This window comes from Pristis pectinata, chromosome 10 (assembly GCF_009764475.1).
Source record: "Pristis pectinata isolate sPriPec2 chromosome 10, sPriPec2.1.pri, whole genome shotgun sequence".
NCBI classification, from domain to species: domain Eukaryota; kingdom Metazoa; phylum Chordata; class Chondrichthyes; order Rhinopristiformes; family Pristidae; genus Pristis; species Pristis pectinata.
In genome coordinates, this window is record NC_067414.1 from 30683580 (window position 1) to 30711071 (window position 27492).

At 41.7% G+C, this 27492-nt stretch overlaps 1 protein-coding gene across 1 annotated transcript in view; it reads right to left on the reverse strand.

Annotated features, from left to right (window-relative positions):
- Positions 1–27492, reverse strand: part of sgk1 (serum/glucocorticoid regulated kinase 1) — an 84728-nt gene that overhangs the window by 12951 nt on the left and 44285 nt on the right. Inside the window, exon 3 of the mRNA XM_052024718.1 lies at positions 11641–11713. Coding sequence (XP_051880678.1) covers positions 11641–11713 — 73 coding nt within the window. The remainder of the gene's footprint in view (positions 1–11640; positions 11714–27492) is intronic.

Below are 27492 nucleotides of genomic sequence, written 5' to 3' on the forward strand. Positions count from 1 at the left end.
ATTCCATACACCCATACTGATTGAAACAGTGCTTCTGAACTGCAGTCCTCCTCAGGTTCACAGCAGCAGGTACATGGCAGACCCCAGTCATGCCAGGTACCTGCAACCAACAACCACACCACCACACTTCTCTCCCAATCCACCAGACTTTGAATCCTGAATAACCCTACACTGTGGCTCCACGAGTGCTTTCATACCCAGCATCAATGTTGCCAAAGAGAAAAAAAACATAGATGCTGGAAATGCTCAGAGGTCAGAGAGGAACTGTGCTGAAACAAACAGTTAATGTTTCAGTCCTGATGAAGGGTCTTGACCCAAAATGTCAACTGTTTATTTCCCTCCATTGACGCTGCCTGACCTGCTGAGTTCCTCCAGCACTTTTTGTGTGTGTTGAGTCAATGTTTCAGTTCAATGGTCTTTCATCAGACCTGGTTCTCAACTGATTTAAGATCCCAATTTGGGAAAGGCCTTAAATGGCTGCAACTTTCCTTTTTCTGAAACAGAAACAAACAGGAAACTATCAGGAAATGTTGTAGAGGAAAGAAGTAATTGATTTCTGAAGTCATGTAGCCAGAATGAGTGTGAAACACCATTGTCCAGACCAAATGCTCTCAGTTGCCCCTGAGTAATCACTGGTCTCATATTCCAGAGTTCTCCCTGTCCAACGTCCCATCACCGATCTTCCCATCCTCCCTCTTACTTTGGAGATAAATCTTGTTTGTCTTTCCAAATCTCAGATTCCATCTCCTCCAGTCCCTAGTGAATCTGCCAGATCCCCAAAGTGCCTTCCCAGATTCCACCCTGCCCCACATGAAGGTTGTGGGAGGTAGACATTCTTCATGAACTGCTGTTTGCCAGGTCCAACCATCACCTGGAGGGCAGTGGGGCAAAAACAGAGCCACAGAAATAGCCTGTCCTGGTCAAATCACGTAGATGCCACAGCCAAGAAAGCTAAAGAAATTTGGTTTGTCCCCTTTGACACTCACCAACTCTTACTGATGCGCCATTGAAAGCATCCTATCTGGATGCATCATGGCTAGGTATGGCAACTGCTCTGCCCAGGACTGCAAGAAACTGCAGAGAGTTGTGGACACAGCCCAGCGCATCAAGGACACCAGCCTCCCCTCCATGGACTTTACCTCTCGTTACCTTGGCGAAGCAGCCAGCACAATCAAAGAACCCACCCACCTGGGTCATTCTCCCTTCTCTCCTCTTCCATCAGGTAGAAGATACAGGAGCCTGAGGGCACATACCACCAGACTTAAGGACAGCTTCTATCCTACTGTGATAAGAGTATTGAACTGTTCCTTTATACGATGAGAAGGACTCTTACGTTACGATCTACCTTTTTGTGACTTTGCACCTTATTGCACTGCACTTTCTCTGTAGCTATGACACTTTACTCTGTACTGTTATTGTTTTTACCTGTACAACCTCAATGCACTCTGTACTAACTCAATGTATCTGCACTGTGTAATGAATTGACCTGTATGATCAGTATGCAAGACAAGTTTTTCACTGTACCTCAGTACAAATGACAATAATAAACCAATACCAATACCAAGTGACATCGACTTCCCTTTGTCAAACAACATCAATGAAGTAGCTGGGCTTTTAATGCCAATCCTCATTTAGTATAGCATCAGCATCTTGTAAACTGATTGCACAGTGATGTGGTGGGATTTGGACTCAGTCCAAGCAGTGAGCAGAGGCGCAATAGAAATTGTATCCCTTTTATATGGAGATACATTTTCTGTGGGGAGGAAGAACTGTTTGACATAACAGCTGGGTGTTCACTTAAACATAATTGCCCTGAATTCCCTTTCCTGCTGTTGTATAATCAGGAAATCCAAGGAAAATGTATCCATCTTAATATGTATTGAAGGTTCCTTGGCAGAAAATTTTAAAGGGGCAGTTATAGAAGTAACACGGTAAAACAGGGGAAGCTTACTTGAGCCATTCTGAACACAGTTTCTCTCCTTTGGCTTGCTCTTTGGCCCTCCTGAACCTTTCTGATAGGTGTTTATTTTTGCCTGCAACCCCATTACTCGCACCAGTGGGTTTCCCAGTATTTGGAAGGAGTATGGAGGGATCCCAGACAGTTCAGACTGCACAAGCAATACCATGTTCCTGCTGGTACCCACATGCCTTTCATCTGCAGACAGAAGCGAGCATGCCTCGCTTTGACTGACAGTGCAAGTGGAGGCTTCATTTCTTGAAAGAAGAGGGCACAACAAACATAACACCCCCACCGAGATATTTGCTGCTGAGCTAACCACAATATTGAATATTTGTTGGCAAGCACCCAGTTCACAGCTGACCTCGTTTTACCGACACTCTGCGTGAAAAGGCAAGCCAGGGTGATCACGGACCGGAACGGCCTGATTAGCCACACCCACCACAAAGCAGCCTTCTCTGCAGGTATGTCACACCTACTTAGGAAAAGCCAAGAGAAGCTGTTTCCCTGTTATGAGCCAGCAGCGAGACATTGATGGCAAGGATCTCTGCAGCCACATGCAGCAAAGGGGTCAATAAATCCAATTAAAATAATTACCTGTTGCAGCTCAAGTTTGGCTCCACCTCTTCCTAAACATGCTCCAATGCTAATCTTTCTGGGTGATGCAATGCAGTAACACACACAACTATTCTCACAACCATTTTATGCAGCACCACCTACATTTCAATAGTAAACAAACAGAGATTTGCTTGCAGATTTGTGCGTATGCTTTGTGTCTCCTTTGTTTTATATTTTGAGTATATCAGCTCTCAGGTCTTTTGGCCTCAACACTAGTTGTAAAAGATGGTTTTCAAAGCTCTTCCAAATCTTTAAACAGTTCCTCTGTTTATTCTGTAAATCCTTAACCATGTCTAGTCTTTAAAATTTCCAGCTCTTCTAAACAGGGCAAGAATGTAAACCCCAAACTTTTGTCACTTTAATCTTCTGTCTCATTCCCATCTTGATCTCTGTAACCTTGGCCTCCTGTCACAATATTGGACACTTGCTTGCAAGTACACAAACCATTGTGTACCGTGTCCTATCAGATCAACTTAAGCTTGGAGGAATGCCTCCAGCTTTGGACTAGGCACATTAAAACATTTGGGCTGGTGATTTAGTTCAATAATTTCAAATAATGATTCTGCTATTCACATTTGCATCTCTTCTAGAAATGACATTTGATATCCCTGAACCATTTTCATCGCTAGATCCTTGATTCGTCCTGTTATCATCCCACATTGTCTTATACCACCATCCCTTTGGCCATTTAATCTCTGCCACCTTTCAGCCTATTACTGGCCTTCCCCTTTATTCTCTCTTCTCCTCCCCCTTTCCTCTGCTTCTAATTGTACCTCCTGTTCTGATAAAAGGTCATTGACCTAAAATATGAGTTTATCTCTCCAAGGGTGTCATCCAACAAATCAAGTCATAGAGTCCAGCATGGAAACAGGCCCTTCGGCCCAACTTGTCCACGCCAACCAAGGTGCAAGTATAAGCTAGTCCCGTTTGCCCGTGTTTGACCCTATAAACCTTTCCTATCCACGTACCTGTCCAAATTTCTTTTAAGTGTTGTTAAGGTACCTGCCTCAACCACTTCCTCTGGCAGCTTGTTCTGCATACATCCCACCCTCTGAGTGAAAAAGTTGCCCCTCAGGTTCCTATTAAATCTCTCCCCCCTCACCCTAAACCTATGCCCTCTAGTTCTTGATTCCCATCATTTCCACGTTTCATTTCAAATCTCCAGCATCAGCAATACTTTCCTTTCGTATTGTTGAAGTGGAAGTTGTGGTCATGTAAAGAATTTTCTGAGTAGGAATCCAGGGTCTACTCTTTCTCTTATACTTACACTCTAGCCCAAAGCAAACCTCAAGAGAAATATGGAGTAAACATTTCTTTTCATGCTTTTTTTTATCACTGCAGTTGAGATCAAAACAAAATGATGTCATCATGTGATAGACATGACTAACAGTCATGATTGCTAACTAAGAACTTTCATTAAAACCACACCCATTAAATTAATGATAATAAAAAAGTACCTCTTTTTAGCATGACAAATTTAAAATCCAGCTGCCCAAAACAATACAAATCCTCAGTTTAGATTCCTCTTTGCAAATCTCCAACCCGATATTGCTGGTCGTCAAATATACAATGAAGCTTCAGATGAATTTATGTAATTGCTGGCAGGATAACTGTGCTGCCATAGCAACCAATAAATTTGTAAACAAGTATGCTCTCAAAATCATATAAATATTACATAAAGATCTTGGTTTATCATAAAATGTATCCAGATTTTAACATATCAAAATTTCTACATAAATCAGCAGTTTATTCACTTCTGTTGTACCTGTGGGGTTCTATTTCCTGAAGTGCATCCTTACATAATTAAGTATTCAAAGTGTTTTGTGACCTGGTCAAATTTGAAGGAAATTTATAATTCAGGTGGTGCAAACATGTCATTTCAAAGCCACTGTCGATGAAGTAAAGAACAATATTGACTCGCTTAGTTCCATTCATGACCTCAAGCATTTAACAGATAATAAAGCACTAATAGTCAGTCTTTTCACCTGCTTTCTGACATTATGCTTGTAGGTCAAGCATGTATCAGAATAATGTGTGGCCTATACATATAACTGCATATTAGAAATTTTCTGTAGGACACATCCAGTAACATTAATTCCAATGGCTTGATTTAATAATGAAGAAAAACCCAAATGTCATCCAAGACATAATGGAGATGCCACCTAAACAGGCCAACGTCTTGTCATGTAAAAACTCATATCAAACCATAGTTGCTGTTTAACTTCACAATAAAAAGAAACACATGCATGCAGAAATGCAGGATGGGAGGCCCAGGATAGAGTTAATATAGGAGATGGATAAGGAGAAAAAGTTGCAATAGAGGTTGAACTAGGATGAGTGGTACTGCCAGATCCATATTGTATATGTATCATCTTTCCAGCCCAATTATACCATCTGACCATTATGCAACAGGCTCTTTGTAAACAAAAGATCCATCTGCACAGAGGAGAATTGGAATGGTCTAAATTTATCAGGCCTTATGTAGCTCCTAACAATAGATATTTTTTAGTGACCCTTTAAACTACATTTCTTCGCCATTTCTTCTCATACTCAATTGTCAGTGCCCAGGGTGTAAGTACATATAAGCAGTGTGAGGAGAACGGATGGTGACAGGTTGTAGATAGACCAAGCTTCTGACAGTAGAGCTGTGTAACAATAAGTGGCATATTTACAGCTGAAGCTTTGCCTGCCTCGAACAATCTTCGTCGGCGCTTCACCTCTCTACCTTCAGCCTCAGCTTCAATATTTCATTGCTCCATCGTGGTCTTCAATCGTCAGTTCCACTCTAAACTCTCACTCATCTAGTGGCCTTTGCTACACCCTAGAATAACATCCACAAACCTTTCCAGCTGACTCCTTAAAATGGTATCTCATTGGTAATGCCTTCAACCCCACTCTCTGACAGGTTGATAAGCCACTGTAACCTTTCCCACTGTGTGATGGTGAGTGGTAGGATCTGGAGGAAGTTGATGGGTATGTGGGGAGAGTGGGTTACAGGGAAAGTTTGTGGGAGAATGGGATTGCTCTGTGAGTGGCATAGACTCAATGGGCTGAAATGGCCTCCATCTATGTCATAAAGAAATATGGTAGAAATGTGGTGTAAGGTAACCTATCACCTACTCTTGGCTCCTTTCTCTGTAAAAAGCAATGGAGCAATTTCTCACATTGAGGCATTGCACAAACATTGTACAATCAGATTTGAGGACAAGTATTGATTTGATGTAAGACGATAAGACTATTTGGACTCAATAGGCTAATTTGCATGGTGTGTACCAAAAGGAGTGGATTTTCTGAGACTTGATCCTGGTAAGATACCTAGTTTAGAGTGGAAAATATTTGAGTGCAACAGTACAGTCAATAGAAGTCAATACACTTTTGGCATTAAACAGGTGCAAAGTGTACAAAGTTAACAGTAATCTGTGACTAATTTGCACAAGGGTTAATACTTGGGCATAATTTGTGGGCCAAGTGAATAGAGAGCTAAACATAAGTAAAAGAATTAAAATATTACCTGCTTGCTTTCTCTTCTCTCTCTCCCACTCTTTTCTTCACTCATCTGTTTTCTTAGTTTAACTCATAGACTTAACAAATCTGTTTCTTTTTCACTGCCTAAGAACACAACTTTCTGCATCTTCTTTTACTCATTTTATTTTGCCTTTGAATCTTACCTCCAGATTAGAAAAAAATGTCCTCCAATAAGTTAGCAATTGTTGCTGACGCCATTTCCTCAGGCAAGTGTATCTCAGAATTGCAAGCATTGACAAAATCTCTCACAGACACAACTAGAATGGGATTTGATGGATTTGAGGACTGCCAGGCTGCTGGATTATTTTCATCTGCTGTGTTTCTAAGAACCACAGTGAAGACAAGTTGATAAAGGGGAAAACATCAGCCAACTCTGTAATTGATATCACGTGAGTTTTGTTCCAAAGAGCAAATGAGTGGTTGTCTGGTTCAGTTTTAGTTTTCAAACCATCTGCAGGCAGGGCTCCTTCCCACAAGGACTGTTTTGACCCATTTTTAAAATGTTGCTGCTTGAGTGAGGAACCAAAGTTCGGCTGAAACCTTCTGAATTATGTAAGTACGAGGGGAGAGAAGGAGACAACTGGAGAGGAGTAAAAAAAAATCTCTTCTACTTATTAATAGATGTAAAATGGAACAGCTTGTTAGCTCCTATTACAGCCTTGGAGTTAGTCATAAAGTCATACAGCACGGAAACAGGCCCTTTGGCCCATTTTGTCCATGCTGATCATGAAATTCCCATACTTGCTAATCCCATTTACCAGATATTCGTCTATGGCCTCTTACGCTTTGGGGATTCAAATGCTCATCCAGATACTTTTTAAATGTTGTTGGAGTACCTGTCTCCACCACCTTCTCAGACTGCAGTCAACCTTTGGCTGAAAAAAATTCCTCAAAACCCTCTAACCTTATTACTCCTCATCTTAAACATACACCCTCTGGTTTTATACATTTAGGTTATGGGGAAATATTTCTCGCCACCCACATATCCATGCCCTATAATTTTGTATATCTTTTGCTGAAGGTCCCCCCTCAGCTATCTCCACTCCAAGGAAAGCATATCCAGACTATCAAGTCTCTCTTTATAACTGAAGCATTCCATCCCAGGCAATATCCTGGCAAATCTCCTCTGCATGCTCTCAAGTGTATCACATCCTTTCAGTAGTGTGGCAACTAGAACCACACACAAGACTCTAGCTGTGCTAAAGTTTTATAAAATTGTACCATGATCTCCATTCCCTTGCATTCCATGCCCTGGGTAAAGATGGCCAGCATCTTGTATGCCTTCTTCACCCTCTTAACGATGTGTACTTCCACCTTTAGAGATCTATGGATTTGCTCCTCAATACTCCCTAGTGTCCTACATTTTATGATCCATGTCCTGCCCTTATTTGATCTGCCAAAATGCATCACCACACACTTCTCAGGATTAATTTCCACCTGCCATTGCTCTGCCCAACCTACCAGTTGATCAATATTGGTCCATAAACTAAGAATATCCTTCTCATTATCAACACGCCACCAATTTTGGTGCCATCTGTAAACTTACGAATCATACCTCCTACATTCAAATCCAAGTCATTAATGTATGCAACAAATAGTAAGGGTCCCAGCACTGATCCCTGTGGTACACCTCTGATCACAGGCTTTCAATCATAGAAGCAATCCTCCCCCATCACCCTCTGTCTCATATTACCAAGTCAACTTTGGATTCTATGGACTCTAATTATCTCATATCTCTCAATGATAATGTACATTATGCAGAGTATTGATGTAACCCTTGCACCTTCTCAAAGACTGCTTAAGGGTTTGCAATAGCTTGCAACCTTTAGACTTTATAAGGCTGAAAATGCTAGCATGAATTATACTTCATTGTGAGGGTAATAAACTAAAGGTTAATTAACCTTTACCCACATCACAATACACTGCAGGTGACAGTTGAAGATTGCTCCTCGGAGAAAAGTAATGAGTATTCATTTCCCAAGTATTACTTACATATGTGCAATGCAACCAAGGCCACTTCATTGCTCATTTGTTTCTTTTTCATGGGACATTGCTATACAAAAATTGGTGGTTATGCTGTACCGAGAACACACCAAGAGTAATGTATCAATCCTGAAGAATTATGGGCTGTCCTTGGATGTGAAAGGTGCTATAAAAGCTTTGCCAAATTTTGCACACAAGATTTTGCAGCCATGAGTGATGTCTTCAGATAGTTCCAGGTTTACATACTTGATATGAATGCCTCCATTAGCAAATCCATTCCAATGGCAATCCTGACTTTCACAAAGTAAATTTCCCATGGAGAGATCGAATGGATATAGAGGGGTATCATACATTGGAGGACAAAGACAAACAAAAATAATTTGCTAGCCTTAGGGCAACATCTGCTCACCATTTTTCCAAGAACAACAATTTACAACTATATAGCACTGTTAACATTGTAAAACAGCCCTTAGCCCTTCACTGGAACATAATCAGACACAACTTATATGGGAATGTATTTAATTGGGGGAAGGGGAATTATGATGCTATTAGGCAGGAACTTGGGAGCATAAATTGGGAACAGATGTTCTTGGGGAAGTGCACAACGGAAATATGGAGATTGTTTTGGGAGTACTCGTATGGGGTTCTCGATAGGTTTGTCCCATTGAGGCAGGGTAAGGATGGTAGAGTGAAGGAACCGTGGTTGACAAGAGATGTAGAATTTCTTGTCAAGAGGAAGAAAGAAGCTTACCTAAGGTTTAGAAAGCATGGATCAGACAGGGATATGGAGAGTTACAAGGTAGCCAGAAGGAAGCTTAAGAACGGACTTAAGAGAGCTAGAAGGGGGCATGAGAAGGCCTTGGTATGTGGAATTAAGGAAAACCCCAAGGTGTTCTACACACATGTGAAGAACAGGAGGATGACCAGAGTGAGGGTAGGACCGATCAGGAATAAAAGAGGAAACATGTGCCTGGTGTCAGAAGAGGTAGGGGAAGTCCTTAATGATTATTTTGCTTCAGTATTCACCAGTGAGAGAGACCTTGATGTTTGTGAGGATGGTTTACAACAGGATGATATGCTAGGGTATGTCGATATGAGGAAAGAAGATGAGCTGAAACTTTTGAAAAACATTAGGATAGATAAGTCACTGGGGCCAGACAGGATATATCCAAGGTTATTACAGGAAGTGAGGGAAGAGACTGCTGCACCTTTGGCGATGATCATCGTCACTGGCCACAGGAGGAGTGCCAGATGATTGGAGGGTGTTGTTCCTTTGTTTAAGAAAGGGAGTAGGGATAACCCTGGGAATTACAGACCAGTGAGTCTTACTTCAGTGGTGGGCAAATTGCTGGAGAAGATTCTTATAGACAGGATTTATGGGCATTTGGAGAAGCATAGGCTGATTAGGGACAGTCAGCATGGCTTTGTGAGGGACAGGTCATGCCTCACAAGCCTGATTGAGTTCTTTGAGGATGTGACGAAGCACATTGATGCAAGTAGAGCAGTGGATGTGGTGTACATGATTTTAGTAAGGCGTTTGATAAGGTTCCTCATGGAAGGCTCATTCAGAAAGTCAGGAGGCATGGGATCCAGGGAAACTTGGCTGTGTGGATTCAGAACTGGCTCACTCATAGAAGACAGAGGGTGGTGGTAGATGGAGGTATTCTGCCTGGAGGTCGATGACCAGTGGTGTTCTGCAGGGATCTGTTCTAGGACCTCTGCTCTTTGTGAGTTTATAAATGACTTGGATGAGGATGTGGAAGGGTGGATTAGTAAGTTTGCAGATGACACAAAGGTTGGCGTCATAGAAAATTTCTGTAGCTTAGAAAATTTCTGTAGATTACAACAGGACATTGATAGGATGCAGAGCTGGGTTGAGAAGTTGCAGATGGAGTTCAACCTGGAAAAGTGTGAAGTGATACACTTTGGAAGATCAAATTTGAAGGCAGAATACAAGGTTAATGGCAGGACTCTTAGCAGTGTGGAGGAACAGAGGATCTTGGGGTCCACGTCCATAGATCCCGCAAGGTTGCCACGCAGGTTGATAGGATTGTTAAGAAGGCGTGTAGTGTGTTGGCCTTCATTAGTTGGGGGATTGAGTTCAAGAACTGTGAAGTAATGTTGCAGCTCTATAAAACTCTGGTTAGACTACACTTGAAGTATTGTGTTCAATTCTGGTCACCTCATTATAGGAAGGATGTGGAAACTTTAGAGAGGGTGCAGAGGAGATTTATCAGGATATTGCCTGGATCGGAGAGCATGTTTTATGAGGATAAGTTGAGTGAGCTAGGACTTCTCTCTTTGGAGAGAAGGAGGATGAGAGGTGACTTGATAGAGGTGCACAAGATGATAAGAGGCATAGATCAAGTGAACAGTCAGAGAATTTTTCCCAGGGCGAAAATGGCTCACACAGGGGGGCATAATTTTAAGGTGATTAGAGGAAGGTATAGGGAGGATGTCAGGGGTAGGTTTTTTACATACAGAATGGTGGGTGCGTGGAACGCACTGCCAGCCAAGGTTGTGGGGGGAAGATGCATTAGGGACATTTAAGAGATTCTTTGATAGCCACATGAATGATAGAAAAATGGAGGGCTATGTGGGAGGGAAGGGTTAGATAGCTCTTAGAGCAGGATAAAATGTCGGTATAACATTGTGGGCCGAAGGGCCCGTACTGTGCTGTGGTGGTCTATGTTCTATGTACAAGTTCGTATTGAAACCCATAGAAATATTAGGATAGACGAGTAAGAAATTTGTCAAAGAAACAGGTTTTAAGAAGTGTCTTGAGGGAGAAGAAAGGCCAGAGTAATGGGATTGTTTCCAAAGGGAATTCTAGATTTTTAAGCCCAGATAGAGCCACCAATGGGAATTAAGAAAAAGTTGAATTTTCACTGATACCCAACTCCACTATTCTTCTTTCAGAGGCTAATCCCCCACTGGTTATGTCAGAATATTATTCCTAGAGTCCACTAGTAGGCATGTCAACCATGGTACCACCCACAGATATGTCTGCATACTTTGTCCAAGTTTTGCAGCTGGCAGATTGCATTAAATGAAAGATAATCCTTAAATTTAGGAATACATTCTTTGGAATTGAAATATAAGGAGGGAAACTAGTTGATACTGCAATTTTTCACTTGAAGCCGACCTGCCTCTCTGGTTCTGTGACGCTCACCCACCATTCTGTATTCCTCCCACTTTCCCCCTCTACAATGCTCGAAACAAACTAGACCAGCTCCAAGGACATATCTCTGCACTTCCTCATCCTACTTTACTTAAACCTGTTAACAACATCTGATAATAGTCAAATATATCTTTTTTTTGAAGTTTTAAATGCCTTTCAGATTTCCTACTTTGTTTACTTCAGTTCTTTTTTGGTTCTTTTGCTACTCCTTGCTTTCTTAGTACAATGGATACCAGAATAATTAATATTTTGGCTATTGTTAAAATATAAGCTTTAGTTTAAACCATTGCTCCAGAGCTTGTGGAAATTAATTGTTTAAAGATGCTTATTAATTTGAGGTTTGAAAGGATGTCTGTGTACTTAAGATAAAGTGTACCTGGATCGCAGTTGTTTATGTAGACTTTGTCAGAGGCTTGTTTCCGGAGTTCACCTTGACACTGCTTCTTTGCCTGTAGTAATATTAATATAATTCATTGTCATTTTGTACCATTTACTCTTCCATTTCATTGAATAATAAAGCATTACAAATTATCAAGCAACAATTAGGAGCACTTCATGTCTTTCCACTTTACTCCCACCATGTTCAAAGCACAATGTCACACAATCAATTTGTTGTTTCCCATGTATAAAACTATTATTTCAGTTCAAAGAGGCCTAAAAGAGAAGTGTACGAGGCTTTTAATGAGGGAGAGGAAACTACTATAAAGACCTGTCTCTCCATGTACATTTTTCTTGGTAGTGTCAGGACGTGCAGACAGTGTTAGGGAACTGACATGGTTTGGCAGGCCCAGTATCTGCAGCAATGTTTACATCTGACCATGAGTAAGGGATAGGGATAGGGAAACTGTGTTCAATGTGGCCTGGCTTGATTTTCCCACAAGCAAAGGTGGCATTTGACCACCAGTGGAATATCAAACCATGAGCACAGGTAGTTGAAGGCTATCACACCTAACCCCATTATTACCTTCATTAGCGGGAACCCTGGCTGCATTTTGCTCAGTCTTAGTCCTGAGGTTTTATAAAGAAAGAGCCCTTTTGATTGCTTTGACTGAGTACTGAAACATGGACCTTGCTTTATCAGTTCACATCACATGCAGCACAGCATCTGCTCAGCAAGCAGTCAGTCCAACTCTAAAGCTTATCGATGAATGAAAATGGGACCATTAAAGAAAAAGAAAGCAAACTGGACAGTCGTATTAGAGAAGGTAGATCATCTCCTTTAAAGCTGAGAGATTTTGGTTCTAATCTGAATGTTTTACCCATGGTTGTTTACCGTAAGTAAATACCGGAACAGACTGGCACCTCAACAGCCACACTTCAATAAAGAGCAAATGCTTTCATGACGATGATAGGAAAGAGAAAACTATTGATGTAAAAAGCCTTCAAGCATTTGATTCCAAAAAATTCTTTCTTCAGCTTCAGATTAATTTGGAGAGGTACTACTGAAATCGTTTACTGTAAATCTCTCATCCATTGACTTAAATTGAATGCATGAGAACAGTTAACATTCGGAAACTCTACAAAGATAAGAAACAAACTTTCATGTTGTTCTCAGTATACTTTGATGCTTTTGCAACATGTCTGTGCCTTAATTTAAAACATTCATTAAAACCTCATTTATTTTGAGGACAAACATGTTTTGTGGAAAAGTTGCTGACAGTTAAATCTTAACACAAGCAGATTTCATGTTAAACCACCAATTACTTCCAGGGAATTTCTTGTCTACCTTTAGCTTTTGCAAATTTGAAATGATAGGAAGAGTAATTTTCAAAATTCTTTTTATAATGCTCACTATGTTAGCACATTAATTTAAAATTATACCATCCATGTTTCACATAGTCACACAAAACCCCAAACCATTCAGTACACATTCCACATGGGTTTCTTCCAACTCCATTTGCACAGATTCCTCAATTTACAAAAGGGTTGACTTCCTGGAAAACCTTTTGTTAAGGAAAGACTTGTAAACTTAATATGCGATTCCCATAGGTTTGAAGGTAACTTTTCTTTGTGTTCCGGAACTCAATAATTTCCATCTAAAAACACCTAAGCATTTAAAAATATACAGAAATATCTGAAATTATAGAATGTCATTCTATTGTAGCAGTTAGCATAATGCTATTACAGTGCCAACGACCCAGGTTCAATTCCAGCCGCTGTCTGTAAGGAGTTTGTACATCCTCCCCGAGTCTGCGTGGATTTCCTCTGGGTGCTCCGGTTTCCTCCCACATTCCAAAGGCGTACAGGTTAGGAAGTTGTGGGCATGCTATGTGGGTGCCAGAAGTGTGGCGACACTTGCAGGCTGCCCCCAGAACATTCTACGCAAAGATGCATTTCACTGTGTGTTTCAACGTACATGTGACTAATAAACAACTCTTATCTTATTTTAATTAAGATAATGAAAGTGTATATAATGCACCCCGTCAGGGTATTCGCCAAGCAAAATGTACAAAACCCTGAGAGGTCTTGACAGGGTGAATGTGAAGAGGATGTTTCGTCTTACGGGAGAATCTAGAACAAGAGTTCACAGTTTAAAATTAAGGGCTTGGTGCTTAAGAAAAAAATGAGTTGTGAGTCTTTGGAACTCTATTCCTTAAAGGAAAATGGAAGCAGAATCTACCTAAGGCACTTTCTTGATAGGCAAGGGGGTGAAAGGGAATTGTGGATGGGCAGGAGTGCAGAATTGAGATTGCAACCAGATCAACCATGATCCTACTGAATGGCACAGCAGACTCAAAGGGGCTGAATGGTTCACTCCTGCTCACAATTGGTGTTTTTGTATTTTCTTGTATATGCAAAAGTGGTGGCAAGTTGAAGTGGTGGTGGCTGAGGTGAGGACAGAGTTGTCATCAGTGTTTGATTCATCATGGTAGTGGTTAATCTGAGCTTGGTGGAGTTTGTGACTTTGATAGTGAGGGTTCTTCATTTGGCTGTGCCTGGATGGCTGATGAATGAGGCTTCAGGAAGCTATTGGAGACACAAGAGACTGCAGATGCTGGAATCTGGAGCAACAAAAAATCTGCCAGAGGAACTCAGCAGGTCGAGCAGCATCTGTGGGTGGAAAGGAATTGTTGATGCAGGGTCCTGATGTAGGGTTTGGACCTTAAATGTCAACAACTCCTTTCCTCCCACAGATGCTGCTCGACCTGCCAAGTTCCTCCGGCAGATTGTTTGTTGTTTCCAAAGCTATTGATGGAAATCTGGAAATCTCTTCACTCTTCATAGCAAAGTATTTTCTATCATAGAGCCACATCTAATGCTGCATTCCATATTTAGATTTCCATCTTTGAAGAAAGCAATTGTTGATGTAGAGGAACAGCTCTAAAAGCTTTTTCACAGCGGTGGTGCTTTATCAGTGGCTTCTCATTGTTCTTGTGACCTCTGTTGATCAGGTTCTCACAGAGCCTCGCTTGTGAGCTTTGTGCCATGTGATTTCAGTAACTCTTCTACATCATCCTAGCCTACTTCATTGAATCCAGCCTTATTTGCCAACTTGACAAAATCTCCTTGCAGACTTTTCATGTTCGTAAACTCACAGGTGTCAGGCACGTACCTTGTCCATTAACTTCTTCATGCACCATCCATTGTTCATAGAGTCATGGAGTCATACAGCACAGACACAAGCCATACATACACCTTGTATGTGCCAGTCATCATGTACCTATTTATACTAATCCGGCACTTGGCCCATAGCCTTCTATGCCATGACATGTCCAATGCACTTCTAAATGCAGTGTAAGGTACCTGCCTCAGGCAATACATTCCAGAATTTCAAATACACTCTGAGTGAATTCTTTTCTAAGAATTTCCTCTAAATTTCCTACCCCTTACCTTAAACTGATGTCCTCTGGTTATAATCACCCCTGCTAAGGGGCAATCTTTCTCACTAACTACACAGTCTATTCTCTTAATAATTTTGTATATCTCGTCAGATTTGCTCCCCCCCCCCCCCCCCCCAAGCCTCCTCTTCTCCAAAGGAAACAAATCCAGCCTGTCCATCCTGTCCTTACAGCTAAAATGTTCTGTCTCAAGCAATATCCTGGTGAACCTTGTCTGCACCATTCCAATGCAATCAAATTATTCTTGTGGTGTGGTGACCAGAAATGCACGCAGTACTCTAGCTGTGGCCTAACTAAAGTCTTATACAATTGCAGCATAACTTCCCAGGTCTAATATCCTGAGTCCCAGCTACCTGTGTTACCTTCAGGGATTCTTGTACATGTTCACCAAGGTCCCTCTGTTCCTCAGCATTTCCTAGGGTTCTACAATTCATTGTGTTGCATGGGTTACATTATCCCAACAACCACGGATGTAGTCTATGGCTGTCTCAGTGTTCCCATAGACTACATCGTTGCCTTTTGGGATGATTTAACCCATGCAACAGAAAGACAGACCTACCACATTTCCTGAATGGTAGGTTTCTCATTGCTGCTTGATTCCAAGGTAACAGGCCTCATTATGTGCCGAAGGCAGTACGTCTTCAATGTAGTGATAGCACCCTGGTTCGTGATTGTAACAATGAAATACTGGGCATCAAAAACACGACTGTATCCAGGTGTCCAGGGCATTGTCAATGATGAGCAAAGATCTGTTGTCAGGGTTATTCCTCACACAATATTGTGCGATGAAGGGTAGAGAAACAAAATGTTCTAATCTTAGAAGGGCAGTGCTGTCATTTAGGCTTTTTAGCTCGATCACTGTACCACAGACAGATTGGTCTTTGAGTATCCTTTTAGAGCTCTTGAGTTCTCTGAGTGTTGGATCAAGAGAGGCTTACAGTCTTACATTACCTTCAGTAATGCCTCCAGGAGGACAGTAAGATGACCTTTGGCTGACTTGACACCTGGAGTAGCTTTCTCATCCGTCCAGATGGGTGTGTATGAGGAGATCCTCTTCCAAAGGAGCACAATCTCATCCACATTAAACAATTGTTTAGGAGAATAATCACCTTCCTCGAGGATTCATTCAGCTCCTGGGGATAATTTTCTGCCACCACAGTATCTGCACCAGCTGCCTTCTCCTGCAGGATGTGGTGATGCACATTTCATGAAGGCTACCAACCAACCATGACTGGCCTTGGGCATATCAGCACTTTCAGAAGGCCCATTGCCCCTCTCATACTCTCTCATGACTTGCCATCACCACCTCACTATTTCCTGGATCATCATCAAGCTTAGGCAAATGCTGCTGATTCTGATCTTCTAACTAAACCCTTAACTCCATGTCCATTCTCTGCATCTCTGCCCTCGTAACATACAATACATTTCTTGGGGTAACACTTTGAGCACTAACTTTTATTTTGTCTGTATTATTAAGGATTATTCATACCTTTGAAATGTCGACATCTACCAAACCCTCGCCTTTTTCACAAGTATTAGTTACATCCAGCTTAGTATTAATGCTTCTAGCTTACCGTGATTCCTTAGAGGAGAACAGCTGGGAAATTTTGAAGCTATCTTGCACAGAATCCCAATTACAAGTGGAAGTCTGACCTCAATGATACTGACAAACACAAAGTGGTGTTGGAGAAAGAATGGAATACACTTTGGGCTGATTGACATGCTTTTCACCATAGTGAAGAGATCTTCATAAACTGAGGATATTTACCCTAAAGGTTCAATGACATTCTAGTGAAAAACGATAAATTGCGCATAAATTGAGGAATTCCTGCACCTGTTCCCAGTAGGTCAAACAGACTGTTCATGAAACAAAGGACTGCAGATGCTGGAATCTAGATGAAAAATACAATGATGCTGGAGCAACTCAGCAGGCCAGGCAGCATCCATGGAGAAAAGCAGGCGGGTCCTGACCCAAAACGTTGACCACCTGCTTTTCTCCACGGATGCTGCCTGGCCTGCTGAGTTCTTCCAGCATCATCGTGTTTTTCAGCTGACTGTTCATGATTTGAGGAGCTGTGTTTCCTTCTTTCCAAACTGGCTAAAGGGAAATTTGCATGAGCAGGGAAGGCTTCTATTTGTTTTATCTGTATTCAGCGCAAAAAGTAATTTGTTTTAATTGATGTAGAAAGAGAGATGTTTAAAAAAAGGACTTAACTTACCCAGTTAATAACCCTTCCACCTACTCTGGTTTTGACCTTATGATATATTTTCTTTGCTGACATAATCTTCCACATCCTGTTTGGCAGTTAACTCAAGGTCATATTATTAGAATGAAAACACATTTACTCCGTTCTCAGAAACCTTGGAGAATTAGAAACTATCCACCCACACAGGATCGTGAACAGATCTGAAGGGTTCAATTTAATAGCCGCTGAAAACAGATGCAGGGATCAGGACACACAATTTACTCATGCCTGTTACTTCCGATGCCCACAGCTCATCATCTTTTTGCTGCCTGCCTGTTATAATGATATCAGCATGCAGTTACTGCTAACCATGCTGTTCTTGGCTGCGTGTCTCAGCAATGGGCCAATATTGTAAGTGGCCAGCACCATTTAAGTCTTAAAACCAGCCTCTTCTCTGAAAGGAAGGGTAGCGTGGCTTCAGCAGGTGCTGGCAGGTACTCTGGAACCCAGTCTGACTTGGGAGGCACCTAAGAGTGGCATAAGATGAGAGAGAGCTTGCACCTGATGGTTTGTTGCTGGACTGTAGACCTTGGTGGAGGTGGTGGAGAGGAGGCCTGTAATCTCTCAAGGGACCCCCTGGCTAAACTGGAGAAGATTGTGAAAGCAGTGAGGCAGAGAGCTGTGGGAGCCAATCCTGGAAGTCAAGTCCCAGGGAACTGGATGCAGTGCTGCAAAAACTTTAATGCTCAATGTTAGTGAGGGTATCTTCAAGTATCGTCAAGTGTACCTCAGGCACTGCTCAATGCCTCCCTCCCTGGTGTAAAATATGGAAAAGCAGAGTAGAGTCCCATTCTAAATTTACACAGAGCTTTGTCTGCACCTCAGAGTCTGCACCTCATACTTTCTTGCATGGAAGGTGTGGCAGCTCCATCAGCACACCTGCGGGTTCAGGAGGAATGCAGCATCTGATATTTGATGTCCCAGCTTCACAAGAAGATTCCAGTGCCAGTGGAAGCTCAGGCAATCATTTTGTAAGTTCAATTTGCTGCCAAGAAAACTTACAATACTCTTTATCACAGCTCTGGATATCAATGCTCAAAGGGGCTTTTGTAGGGTGTCAGAGTGGTCCAGTGCTCCACCCAATAGATTAACAAGATTGTTGAGATGTCACCTCAGGGCTGGTTAATGGTACCATGGAGCATGAATCTGCTGTCACCCCTCAAGGTAACAGACAGCATTTCAGAACCCCACTCCTGCCACTCTATCAGTGCTGGTGGCATTGCCTGTCAATCAGCCAACGCAGCCATCTGTTGCTTGCAAGCCCCGAGCAGCTTAAAGTCAATCCTCCTGAAAATCAACAACCTTCCAGTAGCAAGTTAAAAAAAAACTTGTCAATGAATATGCAAGTAGTTGGTGATCCTTTTAGATAAGGCTAGTGGTGTGATAAATAGGGTGACCATCTTTTACAAAGAAGATGGGTCACATGTCATTTATATAAAACAGGGATATAGCCTGACCAACAATTTCTGTTCTGTGGAGACACAAGAGACTGCAGATACTGGAATCTGGAGCAACAAACAATCTGCTCGACAAACTCAGCAGGTTGAGCGGCATCTGTGGTGGGAAGGGAATTGTCAGCTTTGTGGGTCGAGATCCTGCATCAGGACTGAGAGTGGGGAGGGAAGATAGCTAGTCTAAAGAGCAGAGGAGGAGGGGTGAGACAGGGGCCAGTAGGTGACTGGTGGACCGAGAAGGAGGTGAAGGATAATCGGCAAATGGAGCCAGGTGGGGAGGAGGAGGGGTGGAGTTGGGAGACAGAGGTGGGTGGATGATAGATGGAAGCAGACAAAGAAAACAAAAGGCAGATTGAGCCAGGTGGGATGAGAGGAGGGTGAAGGTGGAGGAAACTTGGACTGTGACAAAGTTTTTACGGTGGCTTGTAATGGTTCAGCCCATGTAATGAATTTATTGCACAGGAGAGACTCACTATGAGGCATTAAAGCAGTTCCAGGCAGCAATATCTAAGTACTAGGTTATCTTTGCAAATGAAAGGTTTTTTTTATTGCATACTTTGCTGCTAATGATGTTTATAGCAGTAAGTGTGGGGGGTTGTTCCTCACACTGTGCTGCTGATGTGAGCGGGTCCCAGTGGCTCTCCCCCATCCTGTGAAGCCCTGCCATCTTTGTCCTGTCTCAAAGCACTGCCACCACAGTGGATCAATGTCACAAGCCAGGTTCCGTGTGAGATACATTGCAGTTGTCATGGGCTTGACTTGGTGGAGAAATCTCCAGTGTTCTCTAATTTCCTGCATGTGTAGACATGAAAATTCCAAAACTGCAGCCAGTTGTTGTCCTGATTCCACTCCATGTAAACGATCAGTTTAGACCTGGCTCAGAAACAGTGTTTCCACTGGGAATGGCTTGAAGGACTAAGATCAGTAGAAGTTGATATAGATTTATTTTTAATTGCTTGAGTGTATTTTTGTGTTGAATTGTTTTAGGACTTTGGATATTTCACAGTGTTTTGACAGTTTTGACACGTGGCTGAGCCAGTGGCATGGCTTGGCAGACTGTCCAAGTTTTTCCCTGGACTTGTGAGTTCTTCTAGCCCCACACATATGATGGAATTTTCTTTGCAGAAAGCTTCTAATGGAGCTGGGTACAGACTGTAAGTTCTGGTTGGAAGAGCCTTACAAGTTAAAGGTGAACTCTTGTAATGTATCAGTGATCAATATGGGAAGCTCATGCTGACCACAAGTTATGGCCCAAAAGAGTCTCTAGGGCAAAAGCTGAGCCAGGGAAATTCAGGGAAGGATTGCAATGAGATCTACATACGTTGGGACTCTACTGACCAAATAAGCATGGGTAGTCAGCCTGAGAGGATGAGATGCTGAAGAATATTTAGCTGTGCAAGGTTACGGAAAATTGAGTCCTAAAATAGCAACACTTGAGTCAAATTGGCAGTATGCATTGATTGACGCCACGATTGGTTTACTCTGCATCCTTCCTGCCAATGTTGGTTGCACATGTGCCCGTGACCTCACCAATAGGTCATCTGAAGTAACTCATCCAACAAATGCATGCTTTTGCATTAAATTCCTCATTTGAGCTAATTCAGCATCCATGCATACTATGAAGCTGAATGTTTGATCATTGAGGTCATGTCTTGTGCCCACGTTTTGTTTTAGGAGAATTGGCACTTGATCTCTCTGTTTCTGTCTCTGTCTCTATCTCTATCTCTCTGTCCTATTTCTGTCTCTCACCCCCCCCCCCCCCCTTTCATACACTCATGTGCACACACAAACACACACACACAACCTAATGATATAAAATAGATGGAAATAAGCAATTAACAATCAAATATTCAAATATATCAAGCTATCTTACATTTACTCTGTAAACACTCAGGCAAATAAATAAGAAATAAACTGAAGTATAACAGAAACTGGAGTTATTAGAGGGTTTTGTTAGCAGATGATTATTTATCAATTGTGATCTGAAACCTTGAATGTCATTTGTATTTAAGTCCAAGAGAGAATATTTGCTGGGGTTCATTTCACAAATTAAAATGGGTTATTTAAAAATATCTTTTTTTAAGTGACTTCTAAGGGGGTGCCATGGTTTTAGTTGGCTGACTTGTTTCTCTTATGCAAAATACCTTTAAACTCTGTCCAAAATAAATCATTACTGAACTGGTAACAAAAAGACTGAATGTTCTCCAATAAAGTAGGGACAATGAATAAATGTACAGACTGTTTCCTCACCAGGTACATCGAGACACAGCTAACTTTACCTGCAGCTTGGCAGGGTAGGGATGGTTCAGGGCATGCCACTTTTCAGTGTCGAAGTCTAGAACTCCATGTTTTTTGCCAAAATCTGCTTATGGGTTTAGGCAACACTATGGATCTGTTCAATATCTATGTGCATGTCTATAGATTTTTACCAAGGGATAATTACAGATAAATGATTGAAAAGCTGAAATATGGAAATATATCTTTCAGTCTCTGTTGCCCTCCTTTCTTCATACAGCAGTACTTGTTTTCCAAAAGCAAAATAAGAAGACGCTGGCTCACTGAAATAGGCTACCTGTTGCAGGTTTCCAGTATTTTCTATTTTTATTTACCTTGGTTATTTTTTGTTTTCTCTAGTTATGCAGTTAAGCAAAATCTGTAAATGATGTATGAACCTTTGGACCTCTTACCAGTATGTTAGGAATAACAAATTCCTTCCACTTCTGTAAAACTAAGTCCAGTTAAGGGAATGAAGGTCAATTCTGAATGAAGTTAGTAATATGGAGCTACAATTGGTTAGTGCAATAAGTACAGAATTATTATTAATCTAAACTAAACTCCAGAAGCTTGTGCAAAGTTTCAGCACAGAATTTACAGGAAGATCATGCAAGAAATGCCACTGGTTCAAACCTCTGCAATCATGTCATCCTCAAGAGTTGCATAAATGTGGGGGTAGTGGGATCTGTGTGTCATTGTGTTGCTGCATGTGTAGTGTCATGGAAACTGGGATGGAATGGAAAATTGACAACAGCTGCTCTTGCTTGGTTTGACTTCTAAACATTTAGAAATTGGGGCTGTAGACATACCAGTACAGCAGAGCAATGGAGAACCAGAGGTGAGACACTTTCATTTTTGTCTAGAAGTAAGGCAACATACAAAATCAACCATGAAGCAATCTTATGTACTGTCATTACACACTCCATTGTCTGCACCTGGCTCATAAACAGAAACTTGGAGCAATCACAGGGTAGTAATGATCTGTGGACCTTTGAAGTTTGTAAAACAGCCTACGTGTGTGACCTACGTCTGTGCCATTTTATCAATGGCTCTTGCTGTCTTGTAGCCACAGACCTTCATTCTCCAACTACTTGTCTGTGAAACGGTGATGTTGCTCCCTTTATTAGCTCACTCCCAGGAGAAGGCCAAAGTGTGTTATTTGGGGCATAATTATTCCAGATTTTATATACCACAATGACTTAAATTTAACAATTGTCCAGTCCTCATCTAATTCCCACTGACGCATGTTATCAGCAAGCTTCACCCTCTGCTTTCTCACCACTGTCTTGGCTACATTTGAACTCTCTCATTTCTCTATCTGCAGCCTCCATTCTCACAGTTATATTTGCTGCTCTTTTCAAGTGCAGAACAGCCTCTGTCAGAAGCTCCTGTCATAAGACATTTAAATTGAGGCCACAGTGCAATCTATTTTGTGCCTGCCTTCTGGAAAATCTCCAGAATTATAATTGTCTGACTTCCCTCAGAATAAAAGAGGAAGCAATTTTCCTCCCTTTAACCCTTCTGACTTTTGATGTAACTTAAAATATTCAGAAATTGGAAATACTTGCAGGCTGAGCTGATTTCTTTTCAGATCAGCAAAACTGCACTACCAGATGTTAGCAGGTGTTGCTCGATGTCCTTATCAGAACCAGCTCCAGCTTTCAAGGTCCATTGGAAAGATTAAATTATCTTCGGTCTTAATTGCATCTAGGCATTATAACTTTCCAGACACAACCTGGTGCCAATGTAACATTCCCTTTGCAGTCCAAAAAATTCCCACCTCTTTCCGTTGTTGTGTCTTTATTACATTAACTTGAAAAAAATAATGTACTTTTACTAAGCAAAACATCATAGGAAAGTCAACATATCTGCCCCAGAGTAAACTCTGCTAAAGCTGAAACCATGAAACAAACTATTTATCTGCCAGAGCCTGAACTTACATTCAGCATCAAACCCAATGAGAAGTTTTTTTTTGTTCTTCACTGTAATTTAATATTTGTAAAAATTCTGAGCATTATGAGGAAGGGGGATTGTTGAGAATCGTTCAGTCAGTTTGCTGGAGTGTACGATCGCGACTTTGCACTGCACTGCGCCATCGGTATACCCCTGCAGAAAGTCACACCACATCCCTGACTTCAGGAACATATAGTGCATCAGCCAGGAAATGACCTGGATGAAAAAAATGTACTTTTCTCAACTACGTGTAAATAAAACCAGACAGGCTGGATCGTTTGCATCACTGCTTACTCCACTGGGACTAGGCATGTAAAGAGAAGGCAATTTTTAGCTTCATCATCACTGAAAATTCAGAACTGCTTTACAGTGTCCCTAAACATTTAATGTACTGAATATACCACTTTAGCATTAGTCAGGATTTCAGCCATCACACTGGACAACACTAGTGAGGATGCATTCCGGCTTAACTTGTTGGGTGTGAAACCACTTTATCAGATGGAACACAGGTTTCTGCATTCCATCCTGTAATACTCTTTTCTGATTTCAATAGAGAGTCAAATCAGACAGGGTGTAAAAACAGTGTCACACCTGATTCCAGCAATCATCTGAAGGCTGGGTTACATAAAAACTGCTCACGGTGATTCTATGGCTGTTTCACATATCGCTTAGAATTTGTAACACAGCAAGATATTAACCAACAAATACTTGATCTGCTCAAGTTACAAACTAAACAACACAGACTTTTCAGAGCTGCTGGCAGGCATGGAAGGTCAGAGACAAAGCTCAGTAATCTTGTTCACACACAAACTGTCACTGATGTCAGTTACACAAAACTTTGAGGTGAACATATTCCAACCTCTTATGTCAGCAGAAGCAGCACACTGCAAAGATAAATTTCAACTCTCAGGCTAATAAACTCAGGAGTGTGAGCTGGAATCGTGAGTTTCAGCTTTAACTTGGAACTCAGGAATGCTGCTGAGAAAAAGGGAAGGAAGGATCATCTGGTCTAGCAGTCAAGTATTGGCCTGCAGGAGAAAGCTTGAAATTATTTTTTGAACTAAGCTCTTGAAATGTGAAGAAAACCAACTGGCTGGAGGCATACATAATACAACTCAACTATGATTGTAAGATTCTTGCCAAAATAATGTCTTATTATATAAAGGGAATTTGAAATACAAGCCTTTATATAACAAAATATTTTTTGGCAAGATTTTTACAATCAGCAACATGCAGAGTAAGAAAAGATAAGCATTGGGGAATAGTAAACATGAATAGGCAGCTAATTGGTGAACTGAAATTCTGCTTTTAGCCCAAATCCAAAATGTGCTTGGATCAGGAGCTTGTTAATCTGGAATCATTTATATTGAACCAAATTGTTTGCAGGCAGAACAAAGGAGTTCACTGTTCAAAAATATATTTGAGCGGTTCGTCAACAGTACCTCACAAGCTTTTGATAGCGCATATTTCCTTCAAAATAAAAGTCTGTGTCTGGAAGAAAACCACAAGATCTGTCGGCCGTATTTTACAGTTGGATGACTGAGGCTGTTGGGGCAGGAGGTTGCTGACAGGATATTGTGAGGTGGTGTGTTCCACCCATCACTTATGCAGGGGTTCTTTGTGCTCCCAATGCTTGAGATTCTCAATACCATCATGATTTCTCTTTCTCCACTTTGAGCAATCATGGGCCAGACTTTCTCAGAAGTCTGGGGATGTTGCACTCCTCCTTTGAGGCCTTGAGCATGTTCTTCAATCTTTCGCTCTGTCCACCTGGTAATTCTTCCCACGTCAGAGCTCGGAACAGAGCATCTGTTTCAGACGTGTGTTGTTGGGCATGTGAGTGACAAGTCCTACCCAATGGATCTGACTGAGTACAACTAGGGCCTCTGTGATGGGGATGTCAGCCATGCAGAGGATGCAAAATTTATTTTGCTTATTCCGGTGACCTTGGAAGATTTTGCAGCGACAGCATTAGTGGTATTTTTCCAGTCCTTTGAGGTGTCTGCTGTAGCTAGACCAGGGAGATTACTGCTACCTGGAAGACCATTAAGTTTTGTGCTAGATCTGAGGTCTTGAACTTCAAATACCCTTTTCCTCATTTGATCAAAGGCTGTTCTGTCGCTTTTAAGGCAGTGGTGAAATTCATCATCAATGTTTGTCTTCACGAAGAGGTGGCTCCCAAATTATGGAAAGTGGTCCACATTTTCCACTTATGATAGATGTGGTAGGACTTCAGGGCTTTAATCTGACATGTTGTGAGTTTGCTAAGCTCCATTGATTACATGCTGTTTAAAGCACATATATTCCTGTGTTGCTGATTCATCAGACTGATACATCGTCATTCTTAGCTGTACCTATTGCTGCTTCCTGCAAGGCCTTCTGCAATCCATATTAAATCAGGGCAGATCACTTCACTTGATAGTAGAGTCATAGAGCATTAAAGCACAGAAACAGACCCTTCAGCCCATCTAGTCCATGCCAGCCTGGTTTTCTGCCTAGTCCCATCTATCTGCTCCCAGATCATAGCCCTCTGTACCCCTCTCATCCATGTACCCATCCAAACTTCTCTTAAACGTTACAATTGAACCTGTATCCACCACTTCCGCTGGCAGCTCATTCCACACTCACACCACCCTCTGAGTGAAGAAGTTGCCCCTCAGATTCCCCTTAAATATTTCACCTTTCACCTTAAACCTATGAGCTCTAGTTCTAGTTTCAACTAACTTGAGGGGAAAAGCCTGCATGCATTCACCCTATCGATACCCCTCATAATTTTGCATACTTCCATAGCATCTCCCCTCATTCTCCTGCATTCCAGGGAATAAAGTCCTAACCTATTCAACCTATCTCTGTAACTCAGGTCCTCAAGTCCCAGCAACATCTGTGTAAATTTTCTCTGCAGTCTTTCAAGCTTGAGTGGGGAATTTACTGGGCCATGAGATCACAGATTGTGGTTGTGTATGTTGCTTCTTTTGCTTATAGTCCAGAACACCTCACAGATGCTCAGTCTTCAGCTGTCAGATCTGTTCTGATCCTACCCCATTTATCACAATTGTCGTCCCATACAAAGTGATGGAGAGCGTAGTTGGTCTGCTGTTGAGACCTTGGCTCCACAAGAATTGTGCAGTTGTCATCAATGCTATCATGGACAGATGCACATTACACAGGATGTAATGCATTATACAGCAATGTAATGTAATACACATTGCTGAGGATAGATTCAAGCAGGTTATTCCTCATGTTGGTTCACGCATTCCCTGCTGCAGAGCCAGTCTGGGAGCTCTGTCCTTCAGGACTTGGCCAGCTCAGTGCCACCAAGCCACTTTTGGTGATGGACATTGAAGCCCCCACCAAAGTACATTCTGTGCCCTTGCTACTTTCAGTGTCTCTTGTGAATCATGGAGGAGCACTGATTCATCAGCTAAGGAAGGATGGTAGATGGTAATCAGAAGGAGACTTCCATGGCTATGTTTCACCTTATTTCATGAAATCTGGAGTCAATGTTGAGAACTCCAAAGACTACTCCCTTCCACCTGTATATTGCTGTGCCACCATCTCTGGTGGGTCCATCCTGCCATTAGGACAAGATGTACCCTAAGATTATGATGGAGAAGCCTGGTACAGTGTCTGTAAGGTATGATTCTATGGTAGGACCATGGCAGCCTATTGTCTGACTAGGTGGGACACCAGTCCCCCAGATGTTTCCAAGGGTGGATTTTGCAAAGTCAGCTGGGCAGGAAGCAACTTTGTCTTACAGGAAGTTCATCCTTGGTGGTCTATTCAATTTTAATCATTCTTTGTTTAAAGGTAGTGGTAGTGGTAGAACTAAATGGCTTGCTGGGCCACTTCCGAGCACACTTAAGATTCAACCACATGGAGTGGATCTGGAGTCACATATGGGTCAGATTTAGTAAGGATGGCAGAATTCCTCTCCTGAAGGACACTGGGGGACCAGGCAAGATTTTACAACAATCCAGTGGTTTACATCCAATTCATTATTAAGACTAGTTGATTTTTTTTCTCCAAATTCCAGATTAATTTAAATTCTGCAGCTGCTGGGATGGGATTTGAAGTTGTCTGTGGACTTTTAGTCCAGATCTCCAGAATCCGAGTCTGATAACTTAACCACTGTGCCATTACCTATATTGTAGCCCAGTGGTAAGCCATATAAATTTGTGAGACTGTGGCTTAAGCTGAAAACAACCATCTGCCAAGCGTGCATATAATGGTAAAGCTTGTACCAGGTGTTCTTCAACAACATGAAATACTGGCCATGTTTCAGAGAAGAGAATTATTTCTTCAGTTATGAATCTGCCTTTATCAAATCACAGCAGGAATATTTCTATCTGAATTAGGAATGAACCTTCATCTGCTTTTGAAAAAGCAAATGTCTGAGGTTCTGGCATTTTTGAAACCTTTCACTACATTGTGTTTCTTTATCATGTGGTGGCATTATACATAG